Source organism: Manihot esculenta, chromosome 15, assembly GCF_001659605.2.
Source record: "Manihot esculenta cultivar AM560-2 chromosome 15, M.esculenta_v8, whole genome shotgun sequence".
Taxonomy (NCBI): Eukaryota; Viridiplantae; Streptophyta; class Magnoliopsida; order Malpighiales; family Euphorbiaceae; genus Manihot; species Manihot esculenta.
Window position 1 is genome coordinate 29,483,925 of NC_035175.2, and position 21,179 is coordinate 29,505,103.

Below are 21,179 nucleotides of genomic sequence, written 5' to 3' on the forward strand. Positions count from 1 at the left end.
AGAGAAATTCCTCTTTGATATGGAGTTATTCTTTAAAGTTACAAAATGTAACTCTGAGGAGGAAAGGTTAGAGGTGGTACCTTAGTATCTGATAGACGATGCAAAACTATGGTGGAGGAATACAGTGGCAGATACAAGGGGCGGTCAATGTGCAATTAATTCTTGGGATGTCTTTCAGAAGGAATTAAAGGCTCAATTCTACCCGGATAATGTGTCCCTAAATGCTCGATGGAAGCTAGGAGAGTTGCAACAAACTGGTTCAGTTCGGGATTACGTGAGGGAGTTCCTAGCACTAATGCTGAATACAAAAAACATGGACGATGAGGATAAATTTTATAACTTTATGAAAGGGTTGAAACCCTGAGCTCAAAGTGAGTTGATGAGGCAACAAGTGAGAGAAGTCAACGCAGCTGTAGCCACTGCAGAAAGCTTGGATGACTTTGCTGGCAATGAGTTTAGAAGGAAGCTTAGTTCCTCAATCGACCAAGATAGTCACTCAAATAAGTGGACCAAGGCAATAAGCGGGGGAGTGGACCAAAGTGATTAGCGTGCCATTGGGGCAAACACATACCAAGCAAGTAATGTTGGGAAAAGTTAGCATGTTGAGGGAACACATAGTGTCTCAAATAAGGCCTCAGTTGTCCAACATCAACCGGTAAGGTGTTACTTATGTAACAGGCCACACTGTTTTATAGAGTGTCCTCGTAAAAAGGCCTTGAATGTACTGAGGGTGATCCAAGGAGATGAGGATGATGCGGGAGAAGGGGAACCTAGTGCTGAAATCGAAGATCCACACAAGTTAGGTGCATTGCGCTCCATATAAGTTGTGGAAAGGCAAAATAGGGGGCGTGCTATGGAGAAAGGTTGATGTACGTAGACATATGGATTAATGGAGAAGAAATAGAGGCCTTGGTGGATACAGAAGAGCTACTTACAACTTTATGGCAGATACTTTAGCCATAAGGTTGAAGTTGATGGTGCAGAAAACTATTGGGAAGGTGAAGACGGTCAACTCCAAGGCTCTGGACATAGGGGGAATGGCGGTCGGTGTATCGTGTCAGCTGGGCATATGGAAGGGAATAATGGATTTCACAGTAACTCCACTTGATGACTTCAAAGTGGTGATTGGAATACAATTCCTTTGAGCTGCACACGTGATTCCTATTTCTGCCACAAATTGTTTTGTGATGTTAGGGGAGGAAACATGTTGTATTCCCACAAGGAGGAGTCCAAGAGTCCGAAGTGAGATTGTCTAGATTGTCGCCCCAAATATCAACTCCCAAAGGGGTGTGTGGAGTACTAACAAGAATAAGTGGATGGATGAGTTAGTTGTCAACTATTTATTGTTATGGTTTACTTTTGGAAACCACTTGGTAGGAGAATGAGAATTAAGAATTTTATGCTCTATTTTTGTTTCCTTATTTTGCAATAAAAAGTAGTTTCCTTTCTTCATAGTATTAGGAAGTAGGTGCAGTGAACTGGTTGAATAACTAATAGAATGTTATTATTTACCTTTGTTTTTGTATACTTTGGTTACTAATTGTTTGAGTATAACCTTGCTATTGATGGGCTTCTTTTGAGCTTCGTGCAGATTAATCGTTTTCGGCGGATTCTGCAGTTTGAGAATTGGTGATAACGGGTGAAGGCTAAGGAAATAGAGGTAGAAGAGTGAAAGCAAACTCGGATGTGGAGAGTTGAAAGGAGGCGGCGAGGACAAACTCAGAGTCGTGGGGTTGGTGCAACACCCTGCCCATAGGTGCTTACCAGTGTTAGGGGAGATGTTGCAAAATCAGCAATCATCGAGAAGTAGGGAACAACAACGCTAGGAAAATAATTCACAACCTTAGTTCGATCTTATCGAAGATTGAAGACCAACTGCCAGCCCTTATTGCGAAAAATTGAAGTGGGTGAAATCCAATCAACGAGACAAGTTTCGGCAAGAATAAAGCTTCCGACATCAAATAGTCTGTCAAACAACAATTGTGATGCTAAGAATCATCCATATAAAGCTCTATCAAAATGGGAAGACAGAGTCAAATGTTCAAGCGAAGATTCAAGACCGTTGTCACCCTCAATCGACGAGGACGTCGACCGTTTAAGTGGGGAAGTGTCACAATCATACAGTTTTCAGGGACCAAAAGTGTAATTTTCCAATATTGGAATTTCCAGAAAGTAATATTGGGATAAATTAGTATAAATTAGTGGGAAGATAAGGGCTGAGACAATTTGTTGTAATTCCTTTCTATGTATTTATTTTGGGGGGTGTCATACGAGACATGTTGATGTCTCATCCTAGAACAAGCCTATTTGTTTCTAAGGCTCTTTAGGGGGGAGTGACTAGTTGGCCAACAGTGAGAATTGGGCCCAGCTAGCCATCGTAGGCCTACGGAGTCCCTAGATAGTGCCTCTACTCCTTGTAGATCATCCCCTCTATCTACAAGTCGTGAGAGGATTGTTGCTATAATTGTATAATGACTATTTTGCCCCTGGAATAAAATAAATAGCCCGTTCATTAAATTACGGTGTTGAGTTGCCATGTTTGATGTGCTGGTATTGCTATGATTATTCATTGTTGATATTTGATTGACTACTTGTGACTTAACCCCGTTTTTATGATAACAAGACGGGAGGTCCTAAGCCAAATATTCTGTTGTGCAGGTGTACGCCTGAATTTGTTGGCTGACTTGGCTTGAAAGGAGTTCAAACCAGGTGCCGCACAGTTCCAGGCTAGTGCTAAAATCTGAAACCATGAAACCTAGCTTTCGTGCGTTTTCTTGTCCTATTGAGCTTTCGGTTGTTGTTTAGCCCTAATTAGTTTTCCGAATATTTTTTCGCACATCTTTCGAGCTTTTTGCCCTAAACTTTGATCGAGTTCTTTTTTCTCCCTATCATCTTCCGGGCTCATAGCCCTAATTTTCATCCGAGCACTTTTGCTCTTTTGCATCTTCTGAGCATTTTTGCTTTTGCATATCTTCCGGGCTCTTTTACCCTTAAGCATCTTCCAATCATTTTTGCACTTACGCATCTTTTGGGCACTTTTGCCCTTAAGTATCTTCTAAGCATTTTTACTCTTGCGAGCTCCTTTTACTCAAGCTTCGGGGCATTTTTCTAACTCTTGCAGCCTATCATCAAATGACTTAGAAACTTCTTGTGATACGGGACTAACTCCCAGTTGGTCAGCCTAGCGTATACCTGCCTTATGGCCTGGTATGAAATACCTTAGAAACTTTTTTGTGAAGCGGGACTAACACTCGATTGGTCGGTCTGGCGTACCTGCCTTATGGCCTTAGCATGAAATGCCTTAGAAACTTTTTTGTGAAGCGGAATAACACTCGATTGGTCGGCCTAGCGTACCCGCTTTATGGCCTTGGCATCAAATGCCTTAAAAACTCTTGTTCATCGGGACTAACACCCAGTTGCGTGGCCGGAGGTTTCCCTCCAAAGGCTTGAAACTTTTGTTCATTGGTCCAACGCCTAATCCTCTGGTCTGTAGGATTCTCGTCTTATAGCCGTATTTTTGTGGGACTAACATCCAGTTATTAAATGCCTTCTTATATGGGACCAGCGCCCGGATGGCATTGTGGTCTTTATGAATGTTTTTATTACATGGACCAACACCTAGATGGCTTAGCAATTTCCTTATGGCCTTGATTAGTGGGACAAACACCCGAGTAGCCTGGCGAAGACTGCCTTGTGACCTGTCCTGGCGAAAACTGCCTTATGGCCTTGATTAATGGGACTCATGCTCGAATGGCTTGTAATTTCCTTATGGCCTTTTATGCATTTGTCTCTGTGAATCGATGCCCGGATGGCTTGGCAATTGCCTTATGGCATTGATTAGTGGGACCAGTGCCCAAGTGGTCTGGCGAAAACCGCCTTGTGACCTAGCCTAGTGAAAACTGCCTTATGGCCTTTATTAGTGGGAACCATGCCTGGATGGCCTAGTAATTTCCTTATAGCCTTTTATGAATTTTTCTACTCGGACCTATGCCCGGATGGCCTGAAAATTGTCTTATGGCCTTGATTAGTGGGATCAATGCCGAAATAGCCTGGCGGAAATCGCTTTGTCACCTAGCCTGGTGAAAACTGCCTTATGGCCTTTATTCTTATCTCCATGCTTTCATCCATCCAACGATTCTGATTTTCCTATCAAGGAAGCTTGAAGAATGCATCTTAGTTTTACAATATTTCTATAAATCATAAATATTTTATAAGGATGCATTTCCTCGGTCGTCTAACTTAGCCAATTTTAAAGTTTGGAGTTGAATCCAGGAGCTGAATGTCTACGACATTCTCCTTATTGTCTCCCCTACTAACACTCTATCCTTTTGTAATTACATGAATAACCCCCATAGGTTCACTATCAGGGGTGATTTCGAGAATTGTTACCTTGAGCTCAAACCTCCTATCTTTTCTCGAACTTTCAAAGTGTGCCATTCCTCACTGATATTTTGATCTCGTCTTTCAATTGCCAACACTCCTCTATTACATGTCTGTGGTCTACATGAAAATAGCAATACTTGGTTCTGACTCATTTTTCAGCTTTCTTAGAATTTGAGTGGCCACCTGATCTCCTTGTCGTTTTTCCTAAACTATATTAGAATATGTGTTTGTGAGTCATTTATTAGGGCGTAATTCTTATACTTACTTTGGTCATCCCTTCCTTAGGAGACTGGGTAATCTTTGTGTTCTTCCCTGTATCCTTACTTTCCCGGCTTTTGGTCTTGTTTTTTGCTCGTTCTTCTGTCCTCTTCTTGTCCTTCCTGGTGTCTTAGAGAAGCCCGTACTAGCTTTCTACCATTTTCTTTCGACGCATCATCTGATGACTTCTCTTCTATAAACTTTTCCTTCCCTTTGGATTGCATCTGGATTGCCCTTGTCTGAGGCCTTGAGGTGTCAATGAGACTTCATACCTTCAATTAGGAGCCATGAGTGTAATACCCGGCTAGACTCCGGTATCGGAATTCCTACCGTCCGGTGGAATCTCGGATGTCGGAAGCCTCTAGTAGGGTAAAATCATGTTTTCATAAAATGTTTTAATGTGTTTTATGTTTTAAGCATGAAAGAAAACGAGTTTTTGCATGAAAATAGCACTGGAGGAAAACTCAGGTTCGGCCGCCGAACCCCTAGTTCGGCCGCCGAACATGCATGCACTTCGGGAGTGCTTTAGGCCCCCGAAGGCATAAGTGAGGGAAGTCCAGGTTCGGCCGCCGAACCTCAAGTTCGGCCGCTGAACATGGCATGCATGCGGAGGCACATTCGGCCCCCGAACGTGGTCTGGCCAGCCACTATAAAAGGGTCCCTTAGCCGAAAACAGGCGAGCTTTTTTTTTTCCCCATTTTCGGCCAAGGTGAGCTCTCCGCCGTCCCTCACCAATCTTTGATGTTCTTCCTCTAAATCTTTCAAGATTTTCATTTGTTTTAACTTTGTTTTGAAGATTTAAGCTTTTGAGCAAAGTTTTGGAGCTTGGAGGTTCAAGAACCCAATCTCTCCCAACTCCGAGTTTTAGGTCGTCTCTCTCTCGATCTTCAAGAGGTAAGAGCCGATCTTAAGCTCATTGCATGTTTTAAGTAAGTTTTAAGTAGATCTATGGGTTAGAATGCATGTTTAGGTTATGGTTATGTTTATGGGTATAAATGTATGTTCATGAACAATGTGGATGCTCGTTGTGTTGTAGATGGGGTTTATGATGGTTTGAGACCCCTAGGAACATGTATGCTTGTGTTTGTGTGTTGTAGAATAGGTTTGATGCATGTTTGGAAGGTATGGAGGCAAAATGTGCAAAAGGAGCCAAGTTCCTGCCCTTTGGCAGAAACCAGGTTCTGCAGCCGAAGGACTTTCAGCCGCCGAACATGGCTGGGGAAGCAGCCTTTCGGCTGCCGAAGCTTGCCCCCGAAAGGAGACTTTCGTCTCTGTCTGGCAGTTTCGGCCGCCGAAAGTGCCGCCGAACATGCATGATTTTCGTCTTTGTCTGGGAGTTTCGGCCGCCGAAGGTGCCGCCGAACCTGCCTGACTTTTGGCTCTGGAGGGACTTTCGGCCGCCGAACCTGCCGCCGAAAGTGCCCTGTCCAGGCCTCCTTTGCATGTTTTTCTATGGTTGTTTCATGATGTTTTAGGGGGTTTTTGGGGAGTAGTTTATAGTTATGTTCTAGTATGTTTGGTCCCTCATTTGAGTCCACCTGTGTAGGTTCGGACCCGAGGAACCGAGGACCCCAGCAGTGAGTTCAGCTGCTTCGGTATTGTCAGAGTCAGCCAGAGGTGAGTGGAATTAAACTTAATCTTTTAAATTGAGAAATTAAATGTTTTATCATGTTTCATGCATCATGATCATAGGATGATTGCATTAGTTTTCACGAATATGCCGCATTGCATCGATTGTTGTTGATGTGGGTGAATGTTGGATGACCCAATTAGTCCATGACAGGAAGACCAGGACCCCATTCTACAGCCTGGCACAGAGTAAGGAAAGACCAGGACCCCATTCTACGGCCTGGCACGGTTATGGAACTCGAAGACCAGGAGCCCAGAGGAGGCCCTAGGACAATGGTAAGTAATGTATGTTATGATAGGAAGACCAGGACCCCATGCTACGGCCTGGCACAGAGTTAGCTTGGACTAATTGGTGACAAGTTCACCCAGCCCTTATGTGAATTGTTTGTGTTATGATGCATTTCATTGAAGCATAGTGTTAATATATTTTATAGTTCTACTCACTGGGCTTTTAGCTCACCCCTCTCCCTTTTACCCCCAGGATTGCAGGTACAGGATAGAAGAGGAGGTCGGTTAGAGTAAAGCTTGTTTATGTAATAGGTAGAATGTGGACATGACAAATCGTAGAACGATGTAATGTTAAAGTACAATATAGTTATGTAATGATGTTTATGGATATTAGAGGTGTGCTTGACCATAGAATGTTGTTATCCCTTTTAATTCTTGATCTTGGATTTTATGTCGTTTATGTAAACCAATTCAACTTATGTTATGTCACCCTTTGGGGGCACCGATGAGATCCCACAGAGGGATCAATGTTATGTTAATGTATATGCTTAGGTTGAGTTTGGTTGATGTTTATGGAAAGAAAAGTTTTAATTTTTATGTATGTTGTTGATCATGTATGGGATCATACAGGTTTACAGGTTGCATGTCAGGCTTGCTACAGGTCCCGGCGGCCTTAAGCCGATCTGTATCCTAGCGCCGGTAGCGGTCCAATTTTCGGGTCGTTACAGAGTGGTATCAGAGCTCTAGGTTCATATGGTCGGACCTAGAGTGTCAGGCTCATAGATGTTATAGAAGGTCAAGCACAATAGGAAAGATCATGTCCACTAGGATAGGATGTGGAGTCCTGTCTTGTATGATGATGTGAAATGCCATGATAATATGCATGTGCATTAATGATATGCTATGATATGTAATGTATGTGATGTGGGTTCATGTGTTCCCACATGAACCATATGGTGCTAATGTTTGCTTGTTATGTGCGGTTTTTCAGAAACAGGATGAGAGGAACTCGTCGATCAGCAAGATTGACTGGAGTACCACCTGAGGATGAGGGCACGAGCGCCCGTCCTCCAGCATTGCCTAGGGCAATGTCTAGTAGGTCTAACAGAGAAAGAGCAGCAAGAGACCCTAGAAGGTCTCTGGATCTGGGTAGAAGCAGATCAGTGAGGGGAACAGTTCAGGGAGGAATGTCTGAGGGCATGGGGGATGATATGGATGTAGAGCAGAGGAGGGATGGCAGTCTGGGAGTTAGCATGTCAGAAGAGGGAATGGGAGAGTCCCAAGGAGGCACTCAGGCCTCGGGATTTGTTCAGCCACCCCACTACCCACATTTCTCACAACACCCCGGGTATTTGATGGGAGGTACATCGGATTACCCTAGCTTCACCCCTTATCCCACACAGATGCCATACCCACCATACTACCCACCATACTCACAGTACCCAATGTATCCACCTCCACCCTACTATCCAAATCCAGCAAACCCTACCTCAGAAAATGTTGCACCATCTCCACCACCTGCAGAACCAGCAGCCCCAGTTACTCAACCTTCTAGACCTAGCTCAGCCAGTGGGAGCAAGGTCAAGATGACTGACTACATGAAGTTGGGTGCTCCTCAGTATGAAAAAGGGGATGACCCGTTTGTGTATCTTGAGAGGGTCAAGGTGATCACAAATGAGATTGGGGCTGATGACAGTAGAGCCATTCAGATGGCTGGGTTCACACTTAAGTGCAAGAAGGCACGAGAGTGGTTCAAGAATTATGTGAACCCGAGAGTGGACAGCATGTCTTGGGAGGAGTTTGCAAACGAATTTGCAGGATGGGCTTTTCCCGATAGTTCAAGGGAGCTGAAGATGATAGAGTTTGAACAGTTGAGGCAGACGGATGAAATGAGTGTAGAGGAGTACACCGACAGATTCTTGGAGCTGTTGCCTTTTGCTGGGCAGAGTCTGGATACAGATTCGAAGAGGTCAAGGAGGTATGTCATGAAACTCCATTCCAGGTATTCCTCCTTGATTCAGTCAGTGGACAGGGAGAGCTTCCATGCCATAGTAGATATGGCCAGGAAAATGGAGGCCAGTGCCATCGTTCAGGGGACAGTTAAGCAGTCAGTGGCACAATCTTCTGGTCCTAAGGGGGAAGATTAGATCCCTCTACCCTGAGTGCAGCAGCTTCAGGCAGTAAGAGATGGGGTAAGCCCAAGGGTAAGAAGAACAAGTTCTGGAGTAAAGTCAAGTCCAGTCTGGGATTTGGGAGTGGCTCAAGCTCTGGTGCAGATAATGCAATTTGTGCGAGGTGTGGTAAGCCACACAAGGGAGTATGTCGGTTTGGGACGAACGCCTGTTTCAGATGTGGTCAGGAGGGGCATATGGCTTGAGAATGTCCAAGAGCAGTCCCGATGGCTCAGTCCCAGCAGACAGCCTCAGGCAGTGTAGCGCAGCCAGCAGCTCCAGCCATGACTCAGGCCAGTGGCAGAGGCAGAGGGAGAGGAGCAGCCTCTTCTTCAACGGGTTTCCGAGGTGAAGGTCCATTAGCTCCAGCATGGATCTTCACAATGACACAGCAGGAGGCAGATGCATCTAACACCGTGGTGGCAGGTAACTTAGTCATTGGTTGTTCAGATGTGTATGCCTTGATGGACCCTGGTGCATCTCATTCTTTTATTGCTCCGAGAGCCGTGGGGAGGTTGGGTCTGATGACTTCTGGGTTAGAGTGTCCTCTCTGGGTCAGTGGACCCAAATGTGATCCATCAGTGGCAGAGTCAGTCTGCCAGTGTAGTCCTGTGTTTGTTGAGGGAAGATGCTTGTCCGCCGACCTGGTGGTTCTAGATTTGACAGATTTTGACGTCATTCTAGGGATGGACTGGTTATCTACCCATGGTGCTACCTTGGACTGCAGGGACAAGGTAGTCAGGTTCAGAGGTCAGGATGGGTCTGAGGTTGTCTTCAGAGGAGACAGGAGGGGTACTCCTAGAGGTCTAATATCAGCTCCTCAGGCTCGAAGGTTGCTCAGGAGGGGGTGTCAGGGGTATTTGGCTCATGTGAGAGAGCTTAGCAGTCAGGTCAGAGAGCCCGCCTCGGTGCCAGTGGTTAGAGAGTTCTTAGATGTGTTCCTAGACGAGCTGCCAGGTTTACCACCTGCTAGGGAGATAGAGTTCGAGATAGAACTGATGCCTGGAACCCGACCGATCTCTATTCCTCCCTACAGGATGGCGCCAGCAGAATTGAAAGAGTTGAAGGAGCAGTTACAGGAGCTGGTAGACAAGGGCTTCATCCGACTGAGTACCTCACCCTGGGGTGCTCCAGTTTTATTTGTGAGAAAGAAGGATGGATCCCTTAGACTTTGTATTGACTACAGGCAGTTGAACAAAGTCACTACCAAGAACAAGTACCCATTGCCGAGGATCGACGATCTATTCGACCAGCTAGCAGGAGCGGGTTGTTTCTCCAAAATAGATCTGAGATCGGGGTACCATCAGCTGAGGATCAGAGATGAGGATGTGCCAAAGACAGCTTTCAGGACCAGATATGGGCATTTTGAGTTCCTTGTGATGCCGTTCGGGTTAGCCAACGCCCCTGCAGCATTCATGGATCTCATGAACAGAGTGTTTAGCCAGTACCTGGATCACTTTGTTATTGTCTTCATAGATGATATCTTAGTGTATTCCAGGAATGCAGAGGAGCATGCCCATCATCTGAGGTTGGTTTTGCAGACCTTGAGGGAACATGGCTTGTATGCCAAGTTCTCCAAGTGTGAGTTCTAGTTGAGGAGCATTTCATTCTTGGGGCATGTGGTGTCAGAAAATGGTATAGAGGTGGACCCCAAGAAGGTAGAAGTTGTGGCTAACTGGCCTAGACCCACTTCAGTGACAGAGATTAGAAGTTTCTTGGGTTTAGCAGGTTACTACAGGAGGTTCGTTCAGGACTTCTCGAAGATAGCAGCTCCTCTGACCAGACTGACCAGGAAGAATCAGAAGTTCATGTGGACTGACCAATGCGAAGAGAGTTTTGAAGAGCTTAAGAAGAGGTTGACTTCAGCACCAGTGTTAGCTCTGCCGTCTAGTGATGCAGACTTTATAGTCTTTTGTGATGCATCCCGTGTGGGACTGGGTTGTGTACTAATGCAGAATGAGAGGGTGATTGCTTATGCTTCTAGGCAGCTAAAAAAGCATGAGTTGAATTACCCCACACATGACCTTGAGATGGCAGCAGTAATCTTTGCACTCAAGATGTGGAGGCACTACCTCTATGGGGTAAAATGTGAGATCTTCACAGATCATAAAAGCCTGCAGTACATCCTGAGTCAAAGAGATTTGAACTTGAGACAGAGGAGATGGGTAGAGCTGCTAAGTGACTATGATTGCAAGATTCAGTATCATCCGGGTAAGGCGAATGTCGTGGCAGACGCCCTAAGCCGGAAGTCACTAGGCAGTCTATCCCACGTCACGGCAGAGAGGAGACCAGTGGTGAAGGAGTTTTACAAGCTCATTGATGAGGTCTACAGTTGGAGTTGTCTGGTACAGGTGCTTTAGTTGCTCAGATGAAAGTGACGCCCGTGTTTCTGGAGCAGGTGGCTCAGAAACAGCATGAGGACCCAGAATTAGTGAAGATTGCCAGGACTGTTCAGTCAGGCAAGGACAGTGAGTTCAGATTTGACAGCAAGGGGATCCTCCGCTATGGGAGTCGACTTTGTGTACCCGATGACATAGGGCTAAAAGGAGACATTATGAGAGAGGCTCATAATGCAAGATACAGCATTCACCCCGGAGCCACCAAGATGTATCAAGATCTGAAAAAGGTTTATTGGTGGCCAGCCATGAAGAAAGAAGTGGCACAGTTTGTGTTAGCCTGCGAAGTGTGTCAGAGGGTGAAGTTGGAACATCAGAAGCCGGCTGAAATGCTTAACCCGCTACCTATTCCAGAGTGGAAATGGGAGAATATAGCTATGGACTTTGTAGTGGGGTTACCGGCGACGTCCAACAGATTGGACTCCATATGGGTGATTGTGGACAAACTCACCAAATCTACTCACTTCATCCCTGTCAGGAGTGGCTATTCTGTGGACAAGTTGGCGCAGGTGTATGTTGATGAGATAGTCAGACTACATGGGGTTCCTGTTTCTATAGTGTCGGATAGAGGACCCCAGTTCACCTCCAGGTTTTGGCGGAGTCTGCAGGATGCCATGGGTACCAGGTTAGATTTCAGTACTGCCTTTCATCCACAGACAGACGGACAGTCAGAGAGGACCATCCAGACCATAGAAGATATGCTAAGAATGTGTGTGCTGGACTTTGGCAGTTCTTGGAGGCAGCATCTACCTTTGGTGGAGTTTGCCTACAATAACAGCCATCACGCTAGCATCGGGATGGTTCCATATGAAGCTTTATATGGAAGGAAGTGCAGGTCACCTGTTTGCTGGGAAGAAGTTGGAGAAAAGGCCTTGGCAGGGCCTGAGTTAGTAGAGATCACCAGCAGGGTGGTACCCTTAATCAGAGAAAGAATCAAGACGGCTGCAAGCAGACAGAAGAGTTATACAGACATCCGCAGAAGGCAAGTAGAGTTCCAGGAGGGGGATCTGGTATTGCTCAAGGTGTCTCCAATGAAAGGAGTGGTTCGATTCGGGAAGAAGGGTAAGCTGGCTCCGCGGTACATCGGACCCTTTGAAGTCTTGCAAAAGATTGGGAATGTATCGTACAAGCTGGATTTACCTGCTTCAATGGAGAGAATCCATCCGGTTTTCCATGTTTCTATGTTGAGAAAGTTCGTGTCAGATCCAGGCAAGGTTCTTAATGAGCCTGATGTGGAGATCCAAGAGGATCTCACCTATGTTGAGCAGTCGGTACGGATTCTGGACACTCAAATCAGGAAGTTGAGAAACAAGGAAATCCCGATGGTGAAAGTCCTGTGGAACCACCACAATGTGGAAGAATGCACTTGGGAGACACGGGAGTCCATGCTCCAGTAATACCCTTATCTTTTCTAAGGTTAGTTCCTTGTGAATTTTATGTGCTTTGTGTGTTTGTTATATGTATGCCTTACATGTGCTAGTTGGGGAACATTCGGGGACGAATGTTCTTAAGGGGGGGAGAATGTAATACCCGGCTAGACTCCGGTATCGGAATTCCTACCGTTCGGTGGAATCTCGGATGTCGGAAGCCTCTAGTAGGGTAAAATCATGTTTTCATAAAATGTTTTAATGTGTTTTATGTTTTAAGCATGAAAGAAAATGAGTTTTTGCATGAAAATAGCACTGGAGGAAAACTCAGGTTCGGCCGTCGAACCCCTAGTTCGGCCGCCGAACATGCATGCACTTCGGGAGTGCTTTAGGCCCCCGAAGGCATAAGTGAGGGAAGTCCAGGTTCAGCCGCCGAACCTCAAGTTCGGCCGCCGAACATGGCATGCATGCGGAGGCACATTCGGCCCCCGAACCTGGTCTGGCCAGCCACTATAAAAGGGTCCCTTAGCCGAAAATGGGCGAGCTTTTTTTTTCCCCATTTTCGGCCAAGGTGAGCTCTCCGCCGTCCCTCACCAATCTTTGATGTTCTTCCTCTAAATCTTTCAAGATTTTCATTTGTTTTAACTTTGTTTTGAAGATTTAAGCTTTTGAGCAAAGTTTTGGAGTTTGGAGGTTCAAGAACCCAATCTCTCCCAACTCCGAGTTTTAGGTCGTCTCTCTCTCGATCTTCAAGAGGTAAGAGCCGATCTTAAGCTCATTGCATGTTTTAAGTAAGTTTTAAGTAGATCTATGGGTTAGAATGCATGTTTAGGTTATGGTTATGTTTATGGGTATAAATGTATGTTCATGAACAATGTGGATGCTCGTTGTATTGTAGATGGGGTTTATGATGGTTTGAGGCCCCTAGGAACATGTATGCTTGTGTTTGTGTGTTGTAGAATAGGTTTGATGCATGTTTGGAAGGTTTGGAGGCGAAATGTGCAAAAGGAGCCAAGTTTCTGCCCTTTGGCAGAAACCAGGTTCGGCAGCCGAAGGACTTTCGGCTGCCGAACATGGCTGGGGAAGCAGCCTTTCGGCTGCCGAAGCCTGCCCCCGAAAGGAGACTTTCGTCTCTGTCTGGCAGTTTCGGCCGCCGAAAGTGCCGCCGAACATGCATGAGTTTCGTCTCTGTCTGGGAGTTTCGGCCGCCGAAAGTGCCGCCGAACATGCATGAGTTTCGTCTCTGTCTGGGAGTTTCGGCCGCCGAACCTGCCTGACTTTCGGCTCTGGAGGGACTTTCGGCCGCCGAACCTGCCGCCGAAAGTGCCCTGTCCAGGCCTCCTTTGCATGTTTTTATATGGTTGTTTTATGATGTTTTAGGGGGTTTTTGGGGAGTAGTTTATAGTTATGTTCTAGTATGTTTGGTCCCTCATTTGAGTCCACCTGTGTAGGTTCGGACCCGAGGAACCGAGGACCCCAGCAGTGAGTTCAGCTGCTTCGGTATTGTCAGAGTCAGCCAGAGGTGAGTGGAATTAAACTTAATCTTTTAAATTGAGAAATTAAATGTTTTATCATGTTTCATGCATCATGATCATAGGATGATTGCATTAGTTTTCACGAATATGCCGCATTGCATCGATTGTTGTTGATGTGGGTGAATGTTGGATGACCCAATTAGTCCATGACAGGAAGACCAGGACCCCATTCTACGGCCTGGCACAGAGTAAGGAAAGACCAGGACCCCATTCTACGGCCTGGCACGGTTATGGGACTCGAAGACCAGGAGCCCAGAGGAGGCCCTGGGACAATGGTAAGTAATGTATGTTATGATAGGAAGACCAGGACTCCATGCTACGGCCTGGCACAGAGTTAGCTTGGACTAATTGGTGACAAGTTCACCCAGCCCTTATGTGAATTGTCTGTGTTATGATGCATTTCATTGAAGCATAGTGTTAATATGTTTTATAGTTCTACTCACTGGGCTTTTAGCTCACCCCTCTCCCTTTTACCCCCAGGATTGCAGGTACAGGATAGAAGAGGAGGTCGGTTAGAGTAAAGCTTGTTTATGTAATAGGTAGAATGTGGACATGACAAATTGTAGAACGATGTAATGTTAAAGTACAGTATAGTTATGTAATGATGTTTATGGATATTAGAGGTGTGCTTGACCATAGAATGTTGTTATCCCTTTTAATTCATGATCTTGGATTTTATGTCGTTTATGTAAACCAACTCAACTTATATTATGTCACCCTTTGGGGGCACCGATGAGATCCCACAGAGGGATCAATGTTATGTTAATGTATATGCTCAGGTTGAGTTTGGTTGATGTTTATGGAAAGAAAAGTTTTAATTTTTATGTATGTTGTTGATCATTTATGGGATCATACAGGTTTACAGGTTGCATGTCAGGCTTGCTACGAGTCCCGGCGGCCTTAAGCTAATCTGGATCCTAGCGCCGGTAGCGGTCCGATTTTCGGGTCGTTACAATGAGCGACATCTCTTCCTGATCTTTGCATTGATCGAAAGTAACCTGCAACCTTTTGACGTATTGAAGCATCTGCTCAATGCTTAGGTTGTTGAGATCTACTTCATTGACCATTGAGGGCGCGTTTTGTCCACTACTAGGGGTGAAAGAAATGATGGTAGCCTCATTGGTAACACCCTTAGAAGTAGCCTGCGAGATTCCAGCCATGTCGAGAGGGAAATGTGAAATTTCTTTTAAGAGAAAAAGGATAAGAGACCAATTTTAATCCAAATGAATAGAGAGAATTCAATGGATATTTCCAGCAAAGAACTAATGATGTTGCTTGAACTAAAATTATAACGTGACCGGACTGAAACTGTACTGTGATTAGCTAAATCTGCAAGAAGGAGAATGTGAGGTGAGTGGCATCTATGGCAGCCACTCCGACGCTCAATTCAATGAACTGAATAATAAGGTGGGAGTAAGTAATTGCTTAGAATTTAGAGTATTGGTGTGTGAGAATATCATATTTTTGCCTTTGTGATCGTTGGTTTTTATACTGTTAGAGGATGATTAATTATAATATTTTCTGATAATTCAATAATGATGTGGTCAGCTCGTTAGCAAGGAATCTACACCAGTTAATTGGTCGGGTATCCTGTGATTACAGATGTGAAGGGGATCTGCTGAATTGTAGTTGTTAATGGTAACTTCCTTATAGAGACTCGTCCCGAAGTTGCGAGGGCAAATCTGTATAACCTGAGGCTGGAGTAAGAAAAAATATAATCCATTTACTATCATTACTTTAGAAAAATAAAATATATGATTAAAAACCAGAAGTATTATCTTAACAAAAACACATGAATCTTTAATATTATTTCTAACATGTTGTTGTGCTTTATTATTATATATTAAATTTTACTTTTTTTATTTAAATAGACTTATTTTTTTAAATATAATAAACTCGCCTTTTTTATTGTATTTGTTTTCGGTTTAGGATGGCAAATAATTATATTTTATTGTTAAATTTGTCCCTTATAAGTTTATATCTTGTGGTGATACATAAAATATCATAGTCTATTTTCATTAAATATATTTTTTAAATTGCTTATCTTATAAATAAACTATCATAGTCTATTTTCATTAAATATATTTTTTAAATTACTTATTCTTCAATTATAAAATATCAAATAAGTAATATAAATGATAAATGACTATCAATTATAATTAATATATTAAAAATAATTAATGGTCGTTATATAAAAATATAATTTTAAAACTATATAAAAATAAAAATAGTATATTAAATATTTTTATTTTATATTTTATTAAATTATAATTAAATATTTAATAGTTATATAAAAAATTATTATATTAATTAGTGTCCGCTTTTAAAATCGGTGAGAAATAATTGACGGTAAAATAGTTAATAATAAAATTTATAATTCATCATAAAAAAATAAAATAGATGATAAATTTAATATTTTATCACTAATAATATTTATGTTGCCACATTATATAAGATAATAAAATTAAAATAATTTCTCGCTACATTTTTGCTATAAAATATTAATACAAATTAATTTTTAAAATTTTTTAATGACAATTATTATAACTTGAATAATTTTTTATGTGAGAATACCATATATGTCATAATAAAATTTTTTGTAATAAAATAATTTTTTTTGTTAATAAAAAATTTAACATTAAAATATATAATACCAAATATATAATATGATAAATATTTATATTTGATAATCAAATGTATATATTATGTGACGAATTTAATATTTTATTACTAATAACATTCAAGTTATATATTATTATAAAATTTAAATATTTTATTACAATAAAATTTCTACGGTAAAAGATTTATAGAAATTTATCTTCTTTAACTACTAAATTTCTAGCTAGATTCCTATTATTATATTTCATTTCTATCCATTTAGTGTAAGAAATTATAATAGAATTTTTTTTCTATTTTTAATTATGATTGTCTTAATTCTTTTGAATTTTAATCATGTCTATCCTTTCTATAATGTCTCTGCTTGTCCCTTCAAGTCTTGGCTTATAATATTATGCTATAAGAGAAGATTAATAACACAACCATAAATTGTAAGACTATGATTTCTATTTTTATTATATAATATGGTTTTTTATAATAAATATAGTGAAATATATTATAATGAATATTTAATAATATATTTAGAAAATAAGAAATTAATAAATATATGACCAATTGTCATTTTTGTTGGAACTAATGACAAATAGAAAAAAAAAAGTTAAAGTTATGATTGTTTACATCAGACCAAATAGGAAAAAAGATAAATAAATTTAGAAATTTTGATTCAAATTATATTAATTTTTAAAATTTTAGACTAAATTATAAAATAATTAAAAATTTTGAAATTTTTTTATTAATAATATTTATATATGTGGCATATGAATATAATAAAACAATTCGTATCATATTACCACATTAGCAAAACACACTCTCTCCGATTAAAAATTTAAAATTTGTAATTTTAGATCAAAATTTAATCTTGGATATATTATAACAAAATTTGTAATTTTAGATAATTTTATTATATGTAGAAAATTTTAAAAATTAAATTATAAAATAGTAAAAACTTTTAAATTTTTGCAAGTGGACATTTTTTATTTTCTCTCTTTAAACTAATTAGAGAAAATCAAACCACAATTCTATTTAATAGATTCATACATTATTTAAAAAATATATTAAAAATTTTTAATTTTAAAACTTTAAACTTAGCACTAAAACTCATTAAATTATAAATAAATAAAGTTGTTGGTAAATTATTTAAGACTTTAACTCTACAAACCATCAATTCATTTTTCAAAGATTTAAAAACTAAATTTGGCATTTAACTACACAATAGAGGCCATAAATATAAATTTTTATTTTTTTATATAAATTTACATTTAAAATATTATTAAAAGTCCAAATAAATTCAACACTTATCAAAATAAGCTTGAATTTCACTCTACTAAAATTTATTTGCCATGAGTATATTTAGCTTTTACACATCCTAGGCCCCTCAAATCTCTACTTATAAGCTTTTTATATGTAATATCTCACCAATTTATTTAGATATATTTATTATATTAAATTAAATTTATAATTATAAATATTATTAATAATTAAAATAAAATTTATATAAATATTATTTAAATTAAAATTATAATAATTTTTATTTAATAATATATATTAATAATTTTCCGTATGATAAGAATTTTCTTATATTGTAAAAGGAAGAGATTCCATTTTTCTTCTTCATATTAAATTTTAGGTCCAAGTTACCTAAATTGTATACAATTAAGTTAGGCCTTTTTTGTTTAAATATTAAAATAATATATTTATTTTTTAATTTATGTAATAAAATACATATTAATTTATATAAAACTTAAAATTTATTTAATAATAAATATTAATTGTTTTGAAACAATCATTTCCTTTTTAGTTATAATAATATATTGTTCTAAACACATGATCATGAATTTTGTGTATGATTTTTATTGGTCTACCACGCAGAACTTCTTATTGATTTATTCTACGACCGAGTTTAGGTAATAATTACTATTACTTGTGTATTATATATAATTTTTCCCCCGTGTTTCTCCTGGCATCCTTCTCATTTCTTCTTGTTGTTGACCAAGGTAAACCAAATGGATGCCTTTTCTTCCTCTTTCCTTTCTACTGTAAAACCTTCAAAGTTCTTTCTCACCCCTAAGATCTCCATCGCTAATTCATTTCCATTTCCTCATTTCAATGTATCATCTGCTAGAATTGAAGAAAAATCCCAACCCACAACTACAGGACGAACCACCACCAAAACACAACCAAAAACTACTCCCCCATTATCTTCTTCGCCCTCCTCTTCACCTGTAACAACTACTAGGCCGCCGTCATCGTCACGGCCACTTCCTTCAGCAGCAGCTGTGGCAAAGAGAGGAGTGGAACCCACCCTTCCCACTAAGGTATTCAGTGCTTTGGATGACTTAATCAACATCTTCATAGATCCTCCAATCCGGTCATCAGTGGATCCTAGATACACTCTTTCTAACAACTTTGCTCCAGTTGATGAGCTTCCCCCAACTGAGTGCGAGGTGATTGAGGGATCCCTTCCTTCTTGCCTTGATGGGGCTTACATTCGCAATGGTCCGAACCCACAGTATTTGCCTCGAGGACCTTACCACCTATTCGATGGAGATGGCATGCTTCACTCCATCAGAATCACTCAAGGAAAGGCCACTCTCTGCAGCCGCTATGTTAAGACCTATAAATATACTATGGAGCGTGATGCTGGTGCTCCTCTTCTTCCGAATGTCTTCTCTGGATTCAATGGTCTGGCTGCCTCTGCAGCTCGTGGTGCTCTTTCTGCTGCTCGAATTCTTTCTGGTCAATTCAATCCTGCAAATGGCATTGGTCTAGCAAACACAAGCTTGGCTTTCTTTGGCAATAAACTCTATGCACTTGGTGAGTCTGATCTACCTTACGCTGTGCGTTTAACATCAAATGGAGATATTGAGACTCTAGGTCGCGATGATTTTGATGGAAAATTGTTCTTAAGCATGACTGCTCACCCCAAGATAGATTTTCAGACAGGTGAAACCTTTGCTTTCCGATATGGTCCTGTTCCTCCATTCTTAACATACTTTCGGTTAGATTCAAATGGAAATAAACAGCCAGATGTGCCTATATTTTCCATGGTGAATCCATCTTTCATTCATGACTTTGCTATCAGCAAGAAGTATGCTATATTTGTAGACATTCAGATTGGGATGAACCCCATGGAAATGATCTTCGGGGGAGGCTCTCCAGTGGGTTCAAACCCAGCAAAAGTATCAAGAATAGGAGTCATCCCTCGATATGCAACCGATGAAACAGAAATGAGATGGTTTGATGTGCCTGGATTCAACGTAATACACGCAATCAATGCATGGGACGAAGAAGACGCCGTAGTGATTTTGGCACCCAACATTTTGTCAGTTGAACATACTCTTGAGAGAATGGAACTTGTCCATGCCTTGGTGGAAAAGGTGAGAATAGACTTGAAAACAGGCATAGTTACAAGAAACCCAATTTCAGCTAGAAATCTAGATTTTGGGGTGATAAATCCTGAATATGTTGGGAAAAAGAACAGATTCATATATGCAGCCATAGGTGATCCAATGCCAAAAATTTCTGGAGTGGTGAAACTGGATGTGTCAAAAGGAGGACGCCAGGAGTGCACGGTGGCTAGGAGGGTGTTTGGGCCAAGGTGTTACGGTGGAGAGCCATTCTTTGTGGCGAGACAGCCTGAAAATCCAGAAGCAGAAGAGGATGATGGGTATGTGGTGTCATATGTTCATGATGAGATTGCTGGAGAATCCAAGTTCTTGGTGATGGATGCAAAGTCACCAAACCTTGACATCGTGGCTGCCGTCAAGCTGCCCCGGCGAGTTCCTTATGGCTTCCATGGACTTTTTGTGAGGGACAGTGACCTGAAAAAGCTGTAGGCTGTAGCTACCAATCATAGGAGTGAGAGTGGATTTTACTTGCCTGACGAAATTCATTTCATGAGGTGGTGAAACTATAGGTTAAATTTATTATACACGTAAAAAATTAGTAAATACATATATGGATAACAACAATACTGGAATTTTACTTTTATAAAAACAGTTAGTTTTATATTATTTCATATCTAATTTTTATGGAAGTCAGGATCTTACCTTTTTTTAAATTTCTAAATTTATGCTTACACCACCTTCTGTGTTATTTTTTATAATTTTAAAATAAAATTATAAATTTATTAGTTAATCTTTTAATTTTAAAAAATATATTAAATTATTAATTTTTAATTTTAACGGTTACGTATTATAAACATGTTTAAAATATTCTCAATATAAAAATATTAATTAATAAATTCTTTACAAAATTGAAAATTTTATTATTGAATTTTTTCAATTTCAAAAATTAAATAATAAAAACTGCCGAAATAATTAATAAATTTTTTAAAATTTTATAAACGTAAATGGAGAGAAATATATAGATTTTCAAATATACCCTAAATTTATTAGCTATTTACTTTAAAGTGGATAATAATTTTATTATTTAAATTACTTTATAATTTTAATTTTTAAATTTTATATATTTGATGATCTGAGATCCAGAAAATAGGGTTTTACAAGGGTTTTGTGAACTTAGCCAAAAAGCCCCCTTCTAGAGGAGGGCAATCCTCCTTTTATCTGTTTTCTTTTATCCGCTAGTGACGTATAA

At 40.5% G+C, this 21,179-nt stretch overlaps 1 protein-coding gene across 1 annotated transcript; it reads left to right on the top strand.

The window, feature by feature from the left end:
• The first annotated feature begins 379 nt into the window (after nt 1-379).
• Nucleotides 380-20,601, top strand: LOC110602073 (probable carotenoid cleavage dioxygenase 4, chloroplastic). Its single transcript, XM_021739501.2, has 4 exons — nt 380-539; nt 696-798; nt 899-1,121; nt 18,488-20,601. Exons 1-4 carry the CDS (start codon nt 380-382, stop codon nt 20,417-20,419), a joined length of 2,418 nt encoding a protein of 805 aa, XP_021595193.1. The 3' UTR covers nt 20,420-20,601.
• Nucleotides 20,602-21,179: the final 578 nt, after the last annotated feature.

Bases quoted from the DNA above. Each gene is read 5' to 3' on its own strand.
- LOC110602073 (XM_021739501.2), top strand. From the start codon at position 380: ATGAGGCAACAAGTGAGAGAAGTCAACGCAGCTGTAGCCACTGCAGAA. The intron at 540-695 runs GTGATTAGCGTG...ACTGTTTTATAG, and splicing joins AAGCGGGGGAGTGGACCAAA to AGTGTCCTCGTAAAAAGGCC. The intron at 799-898 runs GTTAGGTGCATT...TTAATGGAGAAG, and splicing joins GAAATCGAAGATCCACACAA to AAATAGAGGCCTTGGTGGAT.